The sequence below is a fragment of the Nycticebus coucang genome, chromosome 4 (genome assembly GCF_027406575.1).
Source record: "Nycticebus coucang isolate mNycCou1 chromosome 4, mNycCou1.pri, whole genome shotgun sequence".
Taxonomy (NCBI): Eukaryota; Metazoa; Chordata; class Mammalia; order Primates; family Lorisidae; genus Nycticebus; species Nycticebus coucang.
Genome location: NC_069783.1, coordinates 18701412 through 18714315, shown reverse-complemented (window position 1 = coordinate 18714315; position 12904 = coordinate 18701412). Strand labels below are relative to the sequence as shown.

General features: G+C 37.6%; 1 protein-coding gene across 10 annotated transcripts in view; it reads left to right on the top strand.

Moving 5' to 3' along the window:
* Positions 1 to 12904, top strand: part of PUM2 (pumilio RNA binding family member 2) — a 100454-nt gene that overhangs the window by 46197 nt on the left and 41353 nt on the right. For 9 of the 10 annotated variants that reach the window (XM_053587490.1, XM_053587489.1, XM_053587493.1 and 6 more), the window contains 3 exons: positions 281 to 406; positions 3745 to 3887; positions 6577 to 6715. In XM_053587490.1, the coding sequence (XP_053443465.1) occupies positions 281 to 406; positions 3745 to 3887; positions 6577 to 6715 (408 nt within the window). The remainder of the gene's footprint in view (positions 1 to 280; positions 407 to 3744; positions 3888 to 6576; positions 6716 to 12904) is intronic. The other variant, XM_053587495.1, reaches the window with a different exon arrangement.

Genomic DNA, 12904 nt, shown 5'->3' with positions numbered 1-12904 from the left:
ACTATTGAATAGTACTAGTTCTAACTCTTAACATTATATGTGTTGTGTGCTAGTACTCGACAGTCTTTTCATATTCCATATCATACTTTTCACAAAAATCTTCAAGAGCACTATTAAACGAAAAACTTTAGAGTCAGCTAGAATTACACTGAGTAAAAATTTGAACAATTATCTCCTCCCCAACTCCACTCCAGATTCAAAGTAGAAATGTTTTTTTATCTAATGAGAAAAACCATATTTTATATTTTTTATTCATTATTTCTTCCCCTTTTAAATGCAGCTGGTGTATTCTCAGCAGGCCTTGCTCCAGCTGCATTTGTGCCAAATCCATATATTATTAGTGCTGCTCCTCCAGGGACCGATCCGTATACTGCAGCGGGATTGGCTGCAGCAGCCACATTAGCAGGTAACTTACTGTTCATCCTTGTTGCTTATTATGGATTTAGTTTTAATTTTGGTGTAAGCTTTATTTTTATCTGTTCAAACAACTTGAAATTTCTAGGAAATTCTGAAGCATTATCCAAAATGAATCAGTTTCCAGGGAGTACTTTTCAACTGCAATGCTTACAAGAGAAAGCTTAAGTGATAACTCTTTCCTCCTATACCCAATTGGCTTATATTTCAGTTTTATAGTCTTAGAAATCTTACATCTTCAGCCATGAATCCCATTACCCTCAAAGACATGCTAAGTAACTTCTTAGAAAATAAATTGGAGGTAAGTTGTGTGAATAGCCAGGTCAGAGATAGCATAAGATATAAATACCTTCAGCAATCCTAAGAATGTGTATCTAAAAAGTTTGTTTATTGTTGTTCTTTTTTTTTTTTTTCTTTTGAGCCACATTCTCACTCTATTGTCCTGGGTAGAGTGCCAGGGTACCATAGCTCACAGGCACCTCAAACTCCTGGGTTTGAGCAGTCCTCTTTCTTCAGCCTCCCAAGTAGCTGGGACTATAGGCACCCACCACAACGCCCAGCTAGTTCTCTTTTTTTTCTCTTTTGTAGAGCCAGGGTCTCACTCTTGCTTTGGCTTTAATTCCTAAGCTCAATACACCAGCTTTGTCCTTCCGGAGAGCTAGGATTTCAAGTGTGAGCCACTGCACCTGGCCTCTAAAAAGTTTCTTGAGCATTGTTCAAATGTACAAGTATCCTGGGGGACAGTTATGTTAGAGTCAAAAGAACTTATGAGTAACTGTAAAAGCCTGGGACCACAACTCAATATCTGAAGTAAAAATCAAAGCTGAATTTACTTCTTACTCAAGTAAGCTTAAGTTGTGTGCTGATGAGACACAGTCTTACTGAGCAAAGCAATTTGTTGATCTTAATTAGGGTTGTTTGTTTTGGGTTGAGTTGGCTACAGAGAGAAATTAGTCTTGGGTGTAGTTTGTCTTGGTTATACAAGAATGGGTTTATGTCAGCCTTAGAATTGTGTTCACTGAAATGTATCTGCTGGGTGAGTGGCTTTAAAAACTAGGTTGGCTCAGTGGCTTGGGCATCAGCCACATATACCATGGCTGCCACGTTCGAACCCAGCCCGAGACAGCTAAAAACTTAAGGCTGGCACTGATACTTTGGCTTTCAGGGGGGTGTCTTCATTGAGATGATTGTCATTAATCAGACAGGTTTAAATCAACTTCTGGTATTATAAAACAGTCTTTTCCTTGGCGTTTGGGGACTTTTTTTTTTTTTTTTTTTGGTAGAGACAAAGACTTTCACTTTATCGCCCATGGTAGAGTGCCACGGCATCACACAGCTCACATCAACCTCCAACTCCTGGGCTTAGGCGATTCCCTTGCCTCAGACTCCCAAGTAGGTAGGACTACAGGCACCCACCACAACACCCGGCTATTTTTTTGTTGCAGTTTGGCCGAGGCTGGGTTTGAACCCACCACCCTTGGTATATGGGGCCGGTGCCCTGCCCACTGGGCCACAGGTGCCGCCTGAGTTTGGGGACTTTTAAATTCAAGATGTTGTTTTAAAAAGTGAGGAGCGGGAGTTAATTTCAAATTGATGTTCAGTAGTTAGCAGTCCTAAACTGTCATATTAAATAGCCTTTGGTGTAGATTCGCATGTGATTCCATGAAAACGTGACCTTTTCTGGTGCTGTTTAACTGGCTGTTAGTACGTAGAGTACTGGTGCTATATATACAAGTAACCATTAACCCGTGGGACTGAAAGAATCAACTTTAAGAGAATCATTTAGTTTGGGGATGATGAGCTTTCTAGGACCAGTGTGGTCCAATAGAAATACAGTGTAAGCCTGGAAATGTAATTTAAAACTTTCTAGTAATTATAAAAGAAAGATTAAATTAACTTTAATGATATGTTTAGTTTGGCCAAACACATACAAAATATTATCTTAACATGTTGTTACCATTTTAAAAATCATTAATAGATAGCTTCTCTCCCCCCCCTTTTAATGCTAAGTCATTAAAATCCTGTCTATAGTAAATACTTACAGCACATCTTAGTTTGAAGCTATCTACCTTTTAGTAGCCACAAGTGGTGGACAGTGAGGTTCAAGGTTGTCTCACTAGCAAGTCATTGTTTTTACAGTGTATCCTATTTTCATAACCTCTTTTTAGCACCTATCTTCAGAAATATGTTTTGCCTTTAAATTTTAAAAGCTTTTTTTCTTTTCTTTTTTTTTAAAGACAGGGTCTCTATCACCTGTACTACAGTGCAAGTAGCATCATCATAGCTCACTGCAACCTCAAACTCCTAGGCTCAAGCAGTCCTCTTGCCTCAGCCTCCTGAATAGCTGGGACTACAGCTTATATACTACCTCCCCTAGACAGTGTTTAGCGATTCAGTCAAATATGCTGGACTTTATTTTCTTCCAAAACTAAGTGAAACCAAGAGTTTGACTTAATCAAATACACAAATTAAGATGTCTTAAACTGTCACTGATAGGAATTTAGGGCATGTCAGGAGTCATGTTACATTTTAGATTGGTTAGGTTTAATTTCTTCATTGTTTTAATAGTAGGGTTATTGCATATAATACTATTTATTCTCCACGAATCTAGTATTATCTTGAATAGAGTGGGAACCATTCATTCTCATTTTCCTAGTTTGCTTTCTTCGGCTTTTCTCTGTTCTTACATTATCTAGTTCTTTGTCTTAACTCCCTAGTCTTATTTTCTTAACCACATAAACATTGGTATCTCTTTTGTTTTAATATAATTTTGAATTGTTTTGCAAGAATTGTGACCAGTGCTGCTTGAAATATGAATAATATTTTTTAATTTAAAGTTTACAATTCAAATACTATTGTAGTAAGCCTGGTGCCTTGAATGTTTCCTACTTTTGTGTTACAGATTGCAAAGCAGTCGATTTTGAAAAAACTATAATTCATTTAAATAGTCAAAAAATATTCTTTTATGAGAGAAGTGATGAATTGGGCATAAGAAAATAGTTTTATGGCATCTGTTTTTCAGTAACAGACCCATAAATGTACATTCACTAGCTGTTGAATAAATGGTTAAATGTCCTCCATTGATAGTCTTGAATATTGCTTAACATGACTGATGTCACTCCTGAACACCTTTAATAATCCATACTTGAATGATACTTGCTCCCTAAAGAATCAATATAGTAAGTGTAAGTGGGTAGAAGATTATAAGAACATGTTTCGCTCTAAGTGTTAATGCACATCCCCTTTTATAATCTAACGGTAACTAGCCGTATAGAGCTACAAAATATAGTGACTCTTCTTTTTTGGGGGGGGTTTGGGCGTGGGGTTTAGGTCCAGCGGTGGTTCCACCTCAGTATTACGGAGTTCCATGGGGGGTGTATCCAGCCAATTTATTTCAGCAACAAGCTGCCGCTGCGGCAAACAGCACAGCCAATCAGCAAGCAGCATCACAAGCTCAGCCTGGACAGCAACAGGTAGGCCTTTCTTTTTAAAAGAATATCTTTGAAATTAAATAAATTCAAATAAATTCTTTGAAATTCTAGGAGCACCTGTGTTTAAGAATTTGTGTCTTTTTTCTTTGTTTCCTCAATATGTAATATGGTATCTGGCATATAGTTGTTATACAAGTTATTTATTACATGAGTTCGCCTCCCCCATTGGTATTATATGGTGTATATTTAGAGATGTTTGTATTTCATTTCTGTGTTTTGCCGTCTAGAAAGCTAGCAATTTAAAGTTTTTTTCATCATTTCTTAGATGTATACTAATGTTCCTGTCAAAGTAATTGCCCCTTCATTTTTCTTCAAGTATTTATATTGTAATTTTAATTTTTAACTGAATGTCTTTCCCTAAAGGTTAAGTTTAATTTCTTCATTATTAATTTTTTTAAAAAATTCTAGCCTTTTTCCTTCCTTTTCTCCCCCCTCCCTTCTTCTTTACTTCTTTTGACAGGGTCTTGCTCTGTTACTGAGGCTGAAGTGCAGTGGCCTCATCATAGCTCACTGCAGCCTCAAACTCTTGGGCTAAACTGATCTTCCTGCCTCAGCTTCCTTAGTAGCTAGGACTACAGGTGCATGTCACCACATCCAATGTTTTCAAGTTTTTTGTAGAGACACATCTTATTTTTCCTCAGGCTGGTCTTGAACTCCTGATCTCAAGTAATCCTTCCAACTTGGCCTTCCAAAGTTCTAGGATTACAGATGTAAGCCACCATGCCCGGCCGTCAGATTTTTTCAAAGAACTATCTTGATAATTATAAAAACTCTACTGATAAATACCAGAATTCTGGCTGTCCCATTCATCATATTTATCTCAAAGATGCAATTTAATGACAAGTGTGGGAGGATTACTTGGCAATTGAGCTTAATTCTGAATTTCCTTTATTATACTGATTCTCTGTTGAAGCTGTCCTTTGGCTTCATCCTTGTTCATCATTACACAGAATTATTTAAGAAATTTTTTTTATACCCCTTAAATCTATTGAGATCATTATTATTTTATTATTATTATTATTATTATTATTTTTGCAGTTTTTGGCTGGGGCTGGGCTTGAACCCTCCACCTTCGGCATATGGGGCTGGCGCCCTACTCCTTTTGAGCCACAGGCACTGCCTTACTGAGATTATTTTTTAATCTCTTTGGGGAGCCATAAAAATGTCACATTATGTTAACAGTGCGCACATGGGTAAATCCTGCTTGTCCTGAATTGATTTTATATTTTTGAAATTAATGATTAGGGGCTTGGCACCCATAGGTTAGTGATTAGGGCACTGGCCACATACACCAAGGCAGGTGGGTTTGAACCCGGCCCAGGCCTGCTAAACAATAATGACAACTACAACAAAAAATAATAGTTGGGCATTGTGGCAGGAGCCTTTTGTCCCAGCTACTTGGGAGGCTGAGGCAAGTGAATCAATTAAGCCCAACAGTTTGAGGTTCCTGTGAGCTGTGATGCCACAACACTCTCTACCAAGGGTGACATAGTGAAACTCTGTCTCAAAAAAAAAAAAAAAAAGGTAAAGAAATTAATGATTAAGTTAATCATTTTTGTGTATGATCCCTGTAACAGCTATGTATTGTAAAGTAGTGAGACTTGACCAGTCCTAAGAGTTTTTATCTTGTTTTGGTGTAATTTTGTGGGTCTTTTTACATAAAAGTTTATTTAAAAGCAGCTTTTATTCATTGTTATAAAGCTTCTGAATTCTGAAAAATTGGTTTGATTTGACATTTTTACTTTGTGTTACTGTCTTATAACAAATTCACACTTAGTTTTTTCCCTTAAGCTTCCCGTCTTTCTATTTTTAGCTGTAGAAAATCATTTTAGTAAAATGTGAATTTTTTAAATCTTTCATCTTTTTTGCCATTTGTCTTACTCTGAACTTATTTTTTAGATAGTGCCTTGGTAAATTAAAAAGTGACAAGTATTACAAATAATTTTTACCCAAAGACCCTCTAGAACCTAACCTTCATGTTGTATTATAGATTGTTATTGTTGTCAGAAGCCAATCTGTTACTCATGTTACAGCACAGTAGAACCTCCAGAGTTTACCACCTCCTAAAGTCGACCTAATTTTCATAGATCAGACATGCACCACATGTATATAATCAGTTCAGGCCTAGTTCATTATGTTGACCACCTCTGTATGTTTAGTTTGTTACAGTCCTTTCACTGTATATACATATACATCTATAAATATACATCTCTTGGTCACCTTACCAGAGATTCTATTGTAATTTGTGGTTTTTCATGCTAAATCTACATTCCATTTTTTTTTTTTTTTTTGTAGAGACAGAGTCTCACCTTATCGCCCTCGGTAGAGTGCTGTGGCGTCACACAGCTCATAGCAACCTCCAAATCCTTGGGCTTAGGCGATTCTCTTGCCTCAGCCTCCCGAGTAGCTGGGACTACAGGCGCCTGCCACAACGCCCGGCTATTTTTTTGTTGCAGTTTGGCCGGGGCTGGGTTTGAACCCGCCATCCTCTGCATATGGGGCCGGCGCCCTACCCGCTGAGCCACAGGCGCCGCCCTCTACATTCCATTTTATATACTGTTCAAAGAATATCAAATGGCTATTTGTAACATATACACATTTATGCAAGATAAATTTACTTAACTGTTATTTTATAATACTACTGTTTAAAAAATTCATTTGACTTTTGTAGGTTCTTCGTGCTGGAGCTGGTCAGCGTCCTCTTACTCCCAGTCAGGGTCAGCAGGGGCAGCAAGCAGAATCCCTTGCAGCAGCTGCAGCTGCAAATCCAACTTTGGCTTTTGGTCAGGGTCTTGCTACTGGCATGCCAGGTATTTGATTGGTTATTTGTGGAAATTTGAATATATTTTAAATGTAGACATCCACCCTGGAGAGTGAAAGAAATTAGAACTGTATTAAAATCTTACCTACCTTGTAATAAATTACTTAGAACTCAGATTCTAATAGTTGAAATTAGTACTGTTTGTGAGAATTGGTGACAGGAATGTCAGATATGTATCTGAATTTTCAGGGTAGCTGTTCTTTTTTGTATTTTATATTTGGTATAAACCAAGCATTTTTCCATCTGAGCCTAGTTGAGGATGTTTAATGCAGTGCTTCAGGAATTAAAAGCATTTGGTTAGAGTTGGCATGCAGGACAAAACCTATTTGCCATTACTGTCTCTTAAGAATAGTTGTTTAGTTAATCTTGCGAAGTTTGCAGGAATTATTTTTACTTCGAACATTGTTTAAACTTGGTTATTATAGCACTTTAAACTGTAGGTATTTATAACTTAATAGCAATAGTATCTATAAAGTATTGGAAATAGCAGTACTGTCTATAAGGTATTGCAAAGGCTAATGCACAGAAAATTATACTACAAACTTCCTGACAGTGCAGCTGGAAAACTTCTGGAAAAGGGCAACAGAGTAGATTTTTGTGGAAGTGGATACAAAATTACCACTTTATTTTGGAGGAAGTAAGGTATTTTTCTTAAGCCAAAAAAGCAGTACTTGTTTTTAAAGTAAAATTCAAAGGTTACATTTGAATTTTAATAGCTAAGGTATAACTTCTGTTCTTTAGACTTTTGAAGACTTCTTTTTTTAAGTAAGCTTTTTTTTTAATTTAATTTTTTTATTAAATCATAAGTATATTTTTATGGGGTACAATGATGATTTGATAAACAATGTGGAATGCTTAAATCAAACTAACATAACCATCACCTCACTTACTCTTTTGTGGTAAGACATTTATAATTTACTCTTAGTTATTTTGAAGTATATCCTTGCATTGTGCACATTAGTCAAGATCCCACGAAATGCCCTCCCTCCTCCCACTGGTAGCCCTCCCCACTTCCCTCCCTCTTCCTAGACTATATTTGTGTTTGATCATTGGTATGAATGTATGTTTCATAATTGTATTGAGTACATTGATACTTTCCCCCCCATTCTTGAGATACTTTACTAAGAAGAATATGTTCCAGCTCCATCCATGTAAACATAAAAGATGTAAAGTCCTCATCTTTTTTAAAGGCTGCATAATATTCCATAGTCTACATATACCACAATTTGTTAATCCACTCATGGGTCGATGGGCATTTGGGTTGCTTCTATGACTTGGCAGTTATGAATCGGGCTGCAGTAAACATTCTTATGCAAATGTTTGTGGTAAAATGATTTTTGTTCTTCTGGATAAATAACTAGTAATGGAATTGTGGGGTCAAATGGAAGATCAACTTTTAATTCCTTAAGGATTCTCCATACTTCTTTCCATAAAGGTTGTATTAGTTTGCGATCCCACTAGCAGTTTAGAAGTATTCCCATCTGTGCACATCCACCCCGGCATCTATAGATTTGGGACTTTGTGATGTGGGCTATTCTTACTGGGGTTAGGTGATATCTCAAAATGGTTTTGATTTGCATTTCTCTGATGATTAAAGACAAGTATTTTTTCATGTGTTTTTTGGTCATTAATCTGTCATCTTCAGAGAAATGCACCGTTCAAGTCTTTTGCCCTCAAAGAAATGAGATTGTTTATTCTTATTAATTTGAGTTCTCTGTAGATTTGCGTTATCAGATCTTTGTCAGAATCATAATGTACAAAAATCTCCCATTCCAAAGGCTGTCCATTTGCTTTAGTTGTAGTGCTTTTAGCTGTGCAGAAGCTTTTTAGCTTGATCAAATCCCAGTAATTTATTTTTGGTGTTGCTTAAATTGCCCGGGGGTTGGGGGAGGGTGCTTCCTCATAAAATATTTATCCAGGCCAACATCTTCAAGGATTTTCTCTGCACTTTGTTCCAGTATTTTTATTGTTTCATGTCTTAAATTTAAATCTTTTTTTTTTTTTTTCTTTTCTGTCTTTCTTTTTTTTTGAGACAGAGCCTCAGCTGGGTAGAATGCTGTGGCATCACAGCTCACAGCAACCTCCAACTGGTGGGCACAAGCGATTCTCCTGCCTCTGCCTCCCAAGTAGCTGGGACTACAGGCACCCGCCACAACACCTGGCTATTTTTTGGTTGCAGCCGTCGTCGTTTGGCGGGCTCAAGCTGGATTCGAACCTGCCAGCTCAGGTGTATGTGGCTGGCGCCTTAGCCTCTTGAGCCACAGGCGCCGAGCCATCTTTTTCTTTCTTTTGAGACAGAGTCTCACTACGTCATCTTGGGTAGAGTGCTGTGGCATTACAGCTCACAGCAAACTCAAACTCATGAGCTTACGCGATTCTCTTGCCTCAGCCTCCCAAGTAGCTGGGACTACAGGTGCCCAGCTATTTTTTATTCCAGCTGTCATTGTTGGTTAGCTGGCCCGGGTGGGGTTCGAACCCATCAACTTTCATGTTCGTGGCTGGCGCCATAACCACTATGCTACGGTCACCGAGCCATAAATCTTTCATCCAGTGAGAATCAAATTTTTTTTTTTTTTTTTTTTTTTTTTAAGAGATAGAGTCTCACTTTATCACCCTCAGTAGAGTGCTATAACATCACAGCTCACAGCAACCTTCAACTCCTGGGTTTAGGCGATTCTCTTGCCTCAGTCTCCCAAGAGAATCAATTTTTATTAGTGGTGAGACATGTAGGTCCAGTTTCAGTCTTCTACAGGTCTCTAACCAGTTCTCCCAACACCATTTGTTAAATAGGGATTCTTTTCTCCAGTGAATGTTTTTGTTAGACTTATCAAAGATCAAATCATGGTATGTGGCTGGGTTCATCTCTAGATTCTCTATTCTATACCTCATAATATAACTACATCTCTGTTTCTGTGCCAGCACCATGCTGTTTTGATCATTATAGATTTGTAGTATAACCTAAAGTCTGGTAGTGTGATGCCTCCAGATTTGTTTTTCTAATTCCATATAAAATGAAGTTTTATTTTTTCAAGTTCTTTAAAGTGTGTCATTGGTGCTTTCGTGCTTTGATGGGGAAAGTATGTTGTTTTTCACTTTTGATATATAAGTGGCTATTCCTATAACGTACATTGTCAGTTGCTTATTAATGAAATGTGAGTGCCAGTTTCCATTTAGTTGTAATGTAGTTAAATTTTTTATACAAATGTTTTAGGAAATGTGTGCAGTATATTGGGAAAGATGATTTCTATGACTGAAGGTTTCTTTCTGATTAAGTGCTGGCAATTATACTTTTGTATGAAATCTTAAAGATTTCTAAATCAATCGTGTTCACTGTGTTCTTTTTGGAATTCTAAGATCTGAGTTTATCATCTTGTCTAGTCCACTGGATAAAGAGAACATTTTCATACTGCTATTCCTGAAGTACAAAATGATATTCTGGAGGCCATTCTCAATATTTTCGTTTTTTATTCCAGTCATTTATTTGCTTCTAAGAAGCAGTTGTTCTGGAGCGATTGTGGAGTACAGGCCTTGACAAAAGCAACCTTTTGAGAATGCACTGTGAAGCCAAAGTTGTAGTCACAAAGAGGCAGGACTTAAAAGAAGTTAGCCGGGGGGATTTTGAAAGCCACTAAGACTGTTTTGGGTTTGGGGGTTTTAACTGCAGGGGAAAAGAGGTGGTGGAGTACAAGAGTCCTTCCTGCTTAACTAGTTTCTCAGTGGAACATGGAATTAAGAGAGTGCCTGGCTGGGTGCAGTGGCTCAACACCTGAAATCCCAGCACTGTGGGAGGCTGAGGAGGGAGAATTGCTTGAGCTTAGGAGTTCCACATTTGGCTGAGTGAGAGTGAGACCCCAACTCATAAAAAAATGAAAAACCCAGCTGGGCACTGCGATGAGCACCTGTAATCCCAGTGGCTTCCGGAGGCTGAGGCGGCAGGATGCTCACAGCCCTAGTCTTAGGTTGCAGTGAGCTATGACACCATTGCACTCTGGTCAGAGGATAGGGTGGGACTCTGTCTCAACAACAACAAATACCTGTGTGTACTTTCTGTTGCCTGAATCTATACTGATCTTTCTAGGCTCTTGATTTTGGTCCTGTTATTAACTTATAAATACCTTTGCTCTCTTTATATTGAGCTCATAATTTTATTTCATATCTTACTAAAAATATCAAAGTGTTTTGCTATTAATTTTACCAACCGTGACCTTAGAATCAGTTTGTTCTTTTCCATTGCATGAGAAAGCTCTGTTGCTTTCTTTCGTTGTTGTTCAGTAGTGAACTCTGTTGATAATTCTAGAAGAAAATCTTTTATACAGTGTTGTCTAAAAACAGTTGATTGGAGTGATGATAAAAATAGATAATTCTGGGCTCGGTACCTGTAGCTAAGTGGCTAAGGCACCAGCCACATACACCTGAGCTGGCGGATTCGAATCCAGCCTGGGCCTGCCAACCAACAATGACAGCTGCAACCAAAAAATAGCCAGGCGTTGTTGTGGGCACCTGTAGTCCCAGCTACTTGGGAGGCGGAGGCAGGAGAATCGCTTGAGCCCAGTAGTTGGAGGTTGCTGTGAACTGTGATGCCATGGCACTCTACTCAGGGCGACAGCTTGAGGCTCTGTCTCAAAAAAAAAAAAAAAAAAAAAGATAATCCTTTTAGAACATGCCTTAATGCAGACTAACTTATTAACCTTTTGAGCTACAATCTTTAGCCCCTTTAAAAACATAAACATAAAAACCAGTTTTATAAAAAAAGGCCTTACTCAAATTAATATTTCAATCTCACTGACTTGCTTTTCATATGACAGAAGATTCTTCTTTTATTTCATTCGGCCATGGACTGTGATAAAATAAGTCTCATTTTCCATATTCAAACAGGAACTTAATGTGCTCTACTGAAAGAGCTCACTTGAGAAAAATTGATGTTCCTTCCAGTCTCATATTTTAACTCTTCCACTTTTTATCCTTCTATTCTCAATTATATCGAATTCCTGGTGATTGTTCTATATTTAACTCATTTAACTATTTCATCCTGTGTGCCACCTGTGTTTTTCAGTCTTGTCTTTTCAGTCTTTTACCTTCTGCTACCTCTTCAACCACTAAGTTAGTCTGCCTCTTCATCCTGTAAGGCTTTGTCTCTATTGTGCTTCCCTTATGGACTACTTGTTAGAATTTACACTCTGTCCACGATTCCTTTGTAGCCTCTAATATTACTTGATGACAGTTGCAAAGTATGACTTCCTCCTCCCATTCTTATTTTTCTCAGTGCACCCCACAGTCCATATCTCTGCATCTAGTCTCAACAACTCCTACTGGCTCTTGTTTTTCACCCTGATACAACTTTCTGTAACTCCTTTCTGTTGTTAACTTCTGTGATGTTTTTGCTTTCTTGGCTTTCCCACCTTTTTTATTTTATCAGTCTTTTTTTCCTCTGTCCATATGCTTAAAGATGAAATACAATCTGGCTTAATGACTACATGCTTTGGAGTTAGAGCTGCTGATTTTCTACCATTTTGCAGTTGTGTGACATTGGCCAAGTTACTTTCTTCTTTGAATTTTGGTTTCAATACTGGAAAATGGAGATACTTTGCATTTATTCCTTAGGAGAGTCTATGTACTTTAACCATTTCAACTATCATCTCTATAAGTACAGATCTGCATCTTAGATTTTTTTCTCAACACTAACACATTTCTACCCTTCATACCAGACATTATTACCGTGTATATGTTCCAGCTACTCCTCAAAGTACCAGAATATGAGTTCATCTCTCCAAATTTGTTTATCTTATTAATTTGTTTTCACTTAATAACTCCACTATCCTCTAAAATTATAAAATCTTAACTTCAACCTCAAAGTTATCTATAACTATTTGTTTTCTCCTATGTTCCCACATTCAATAACTTGCCAGTTACTAATCATTCTATCTCATGTTCATTTCTTTTCTCTGGTCGTCTTATTTGGCCTCTCTCTTATCCTCTCACTATCTTATTTGTTTTTAATCTCTTTGGTTCATTTCATCTTTTTCTCTTTTAGGTAGGTACCTTTCGGAAATAGATGTCAGTTTATACTGTTCTGAGTTTTAATACTTTTATCTAGCCCCAAACTGTCTTTTAACCTAATCTGTCAATACTTGTGTAGTCCTATGCTATAGCACACCAGACCACATACTGTTCTCCAGGC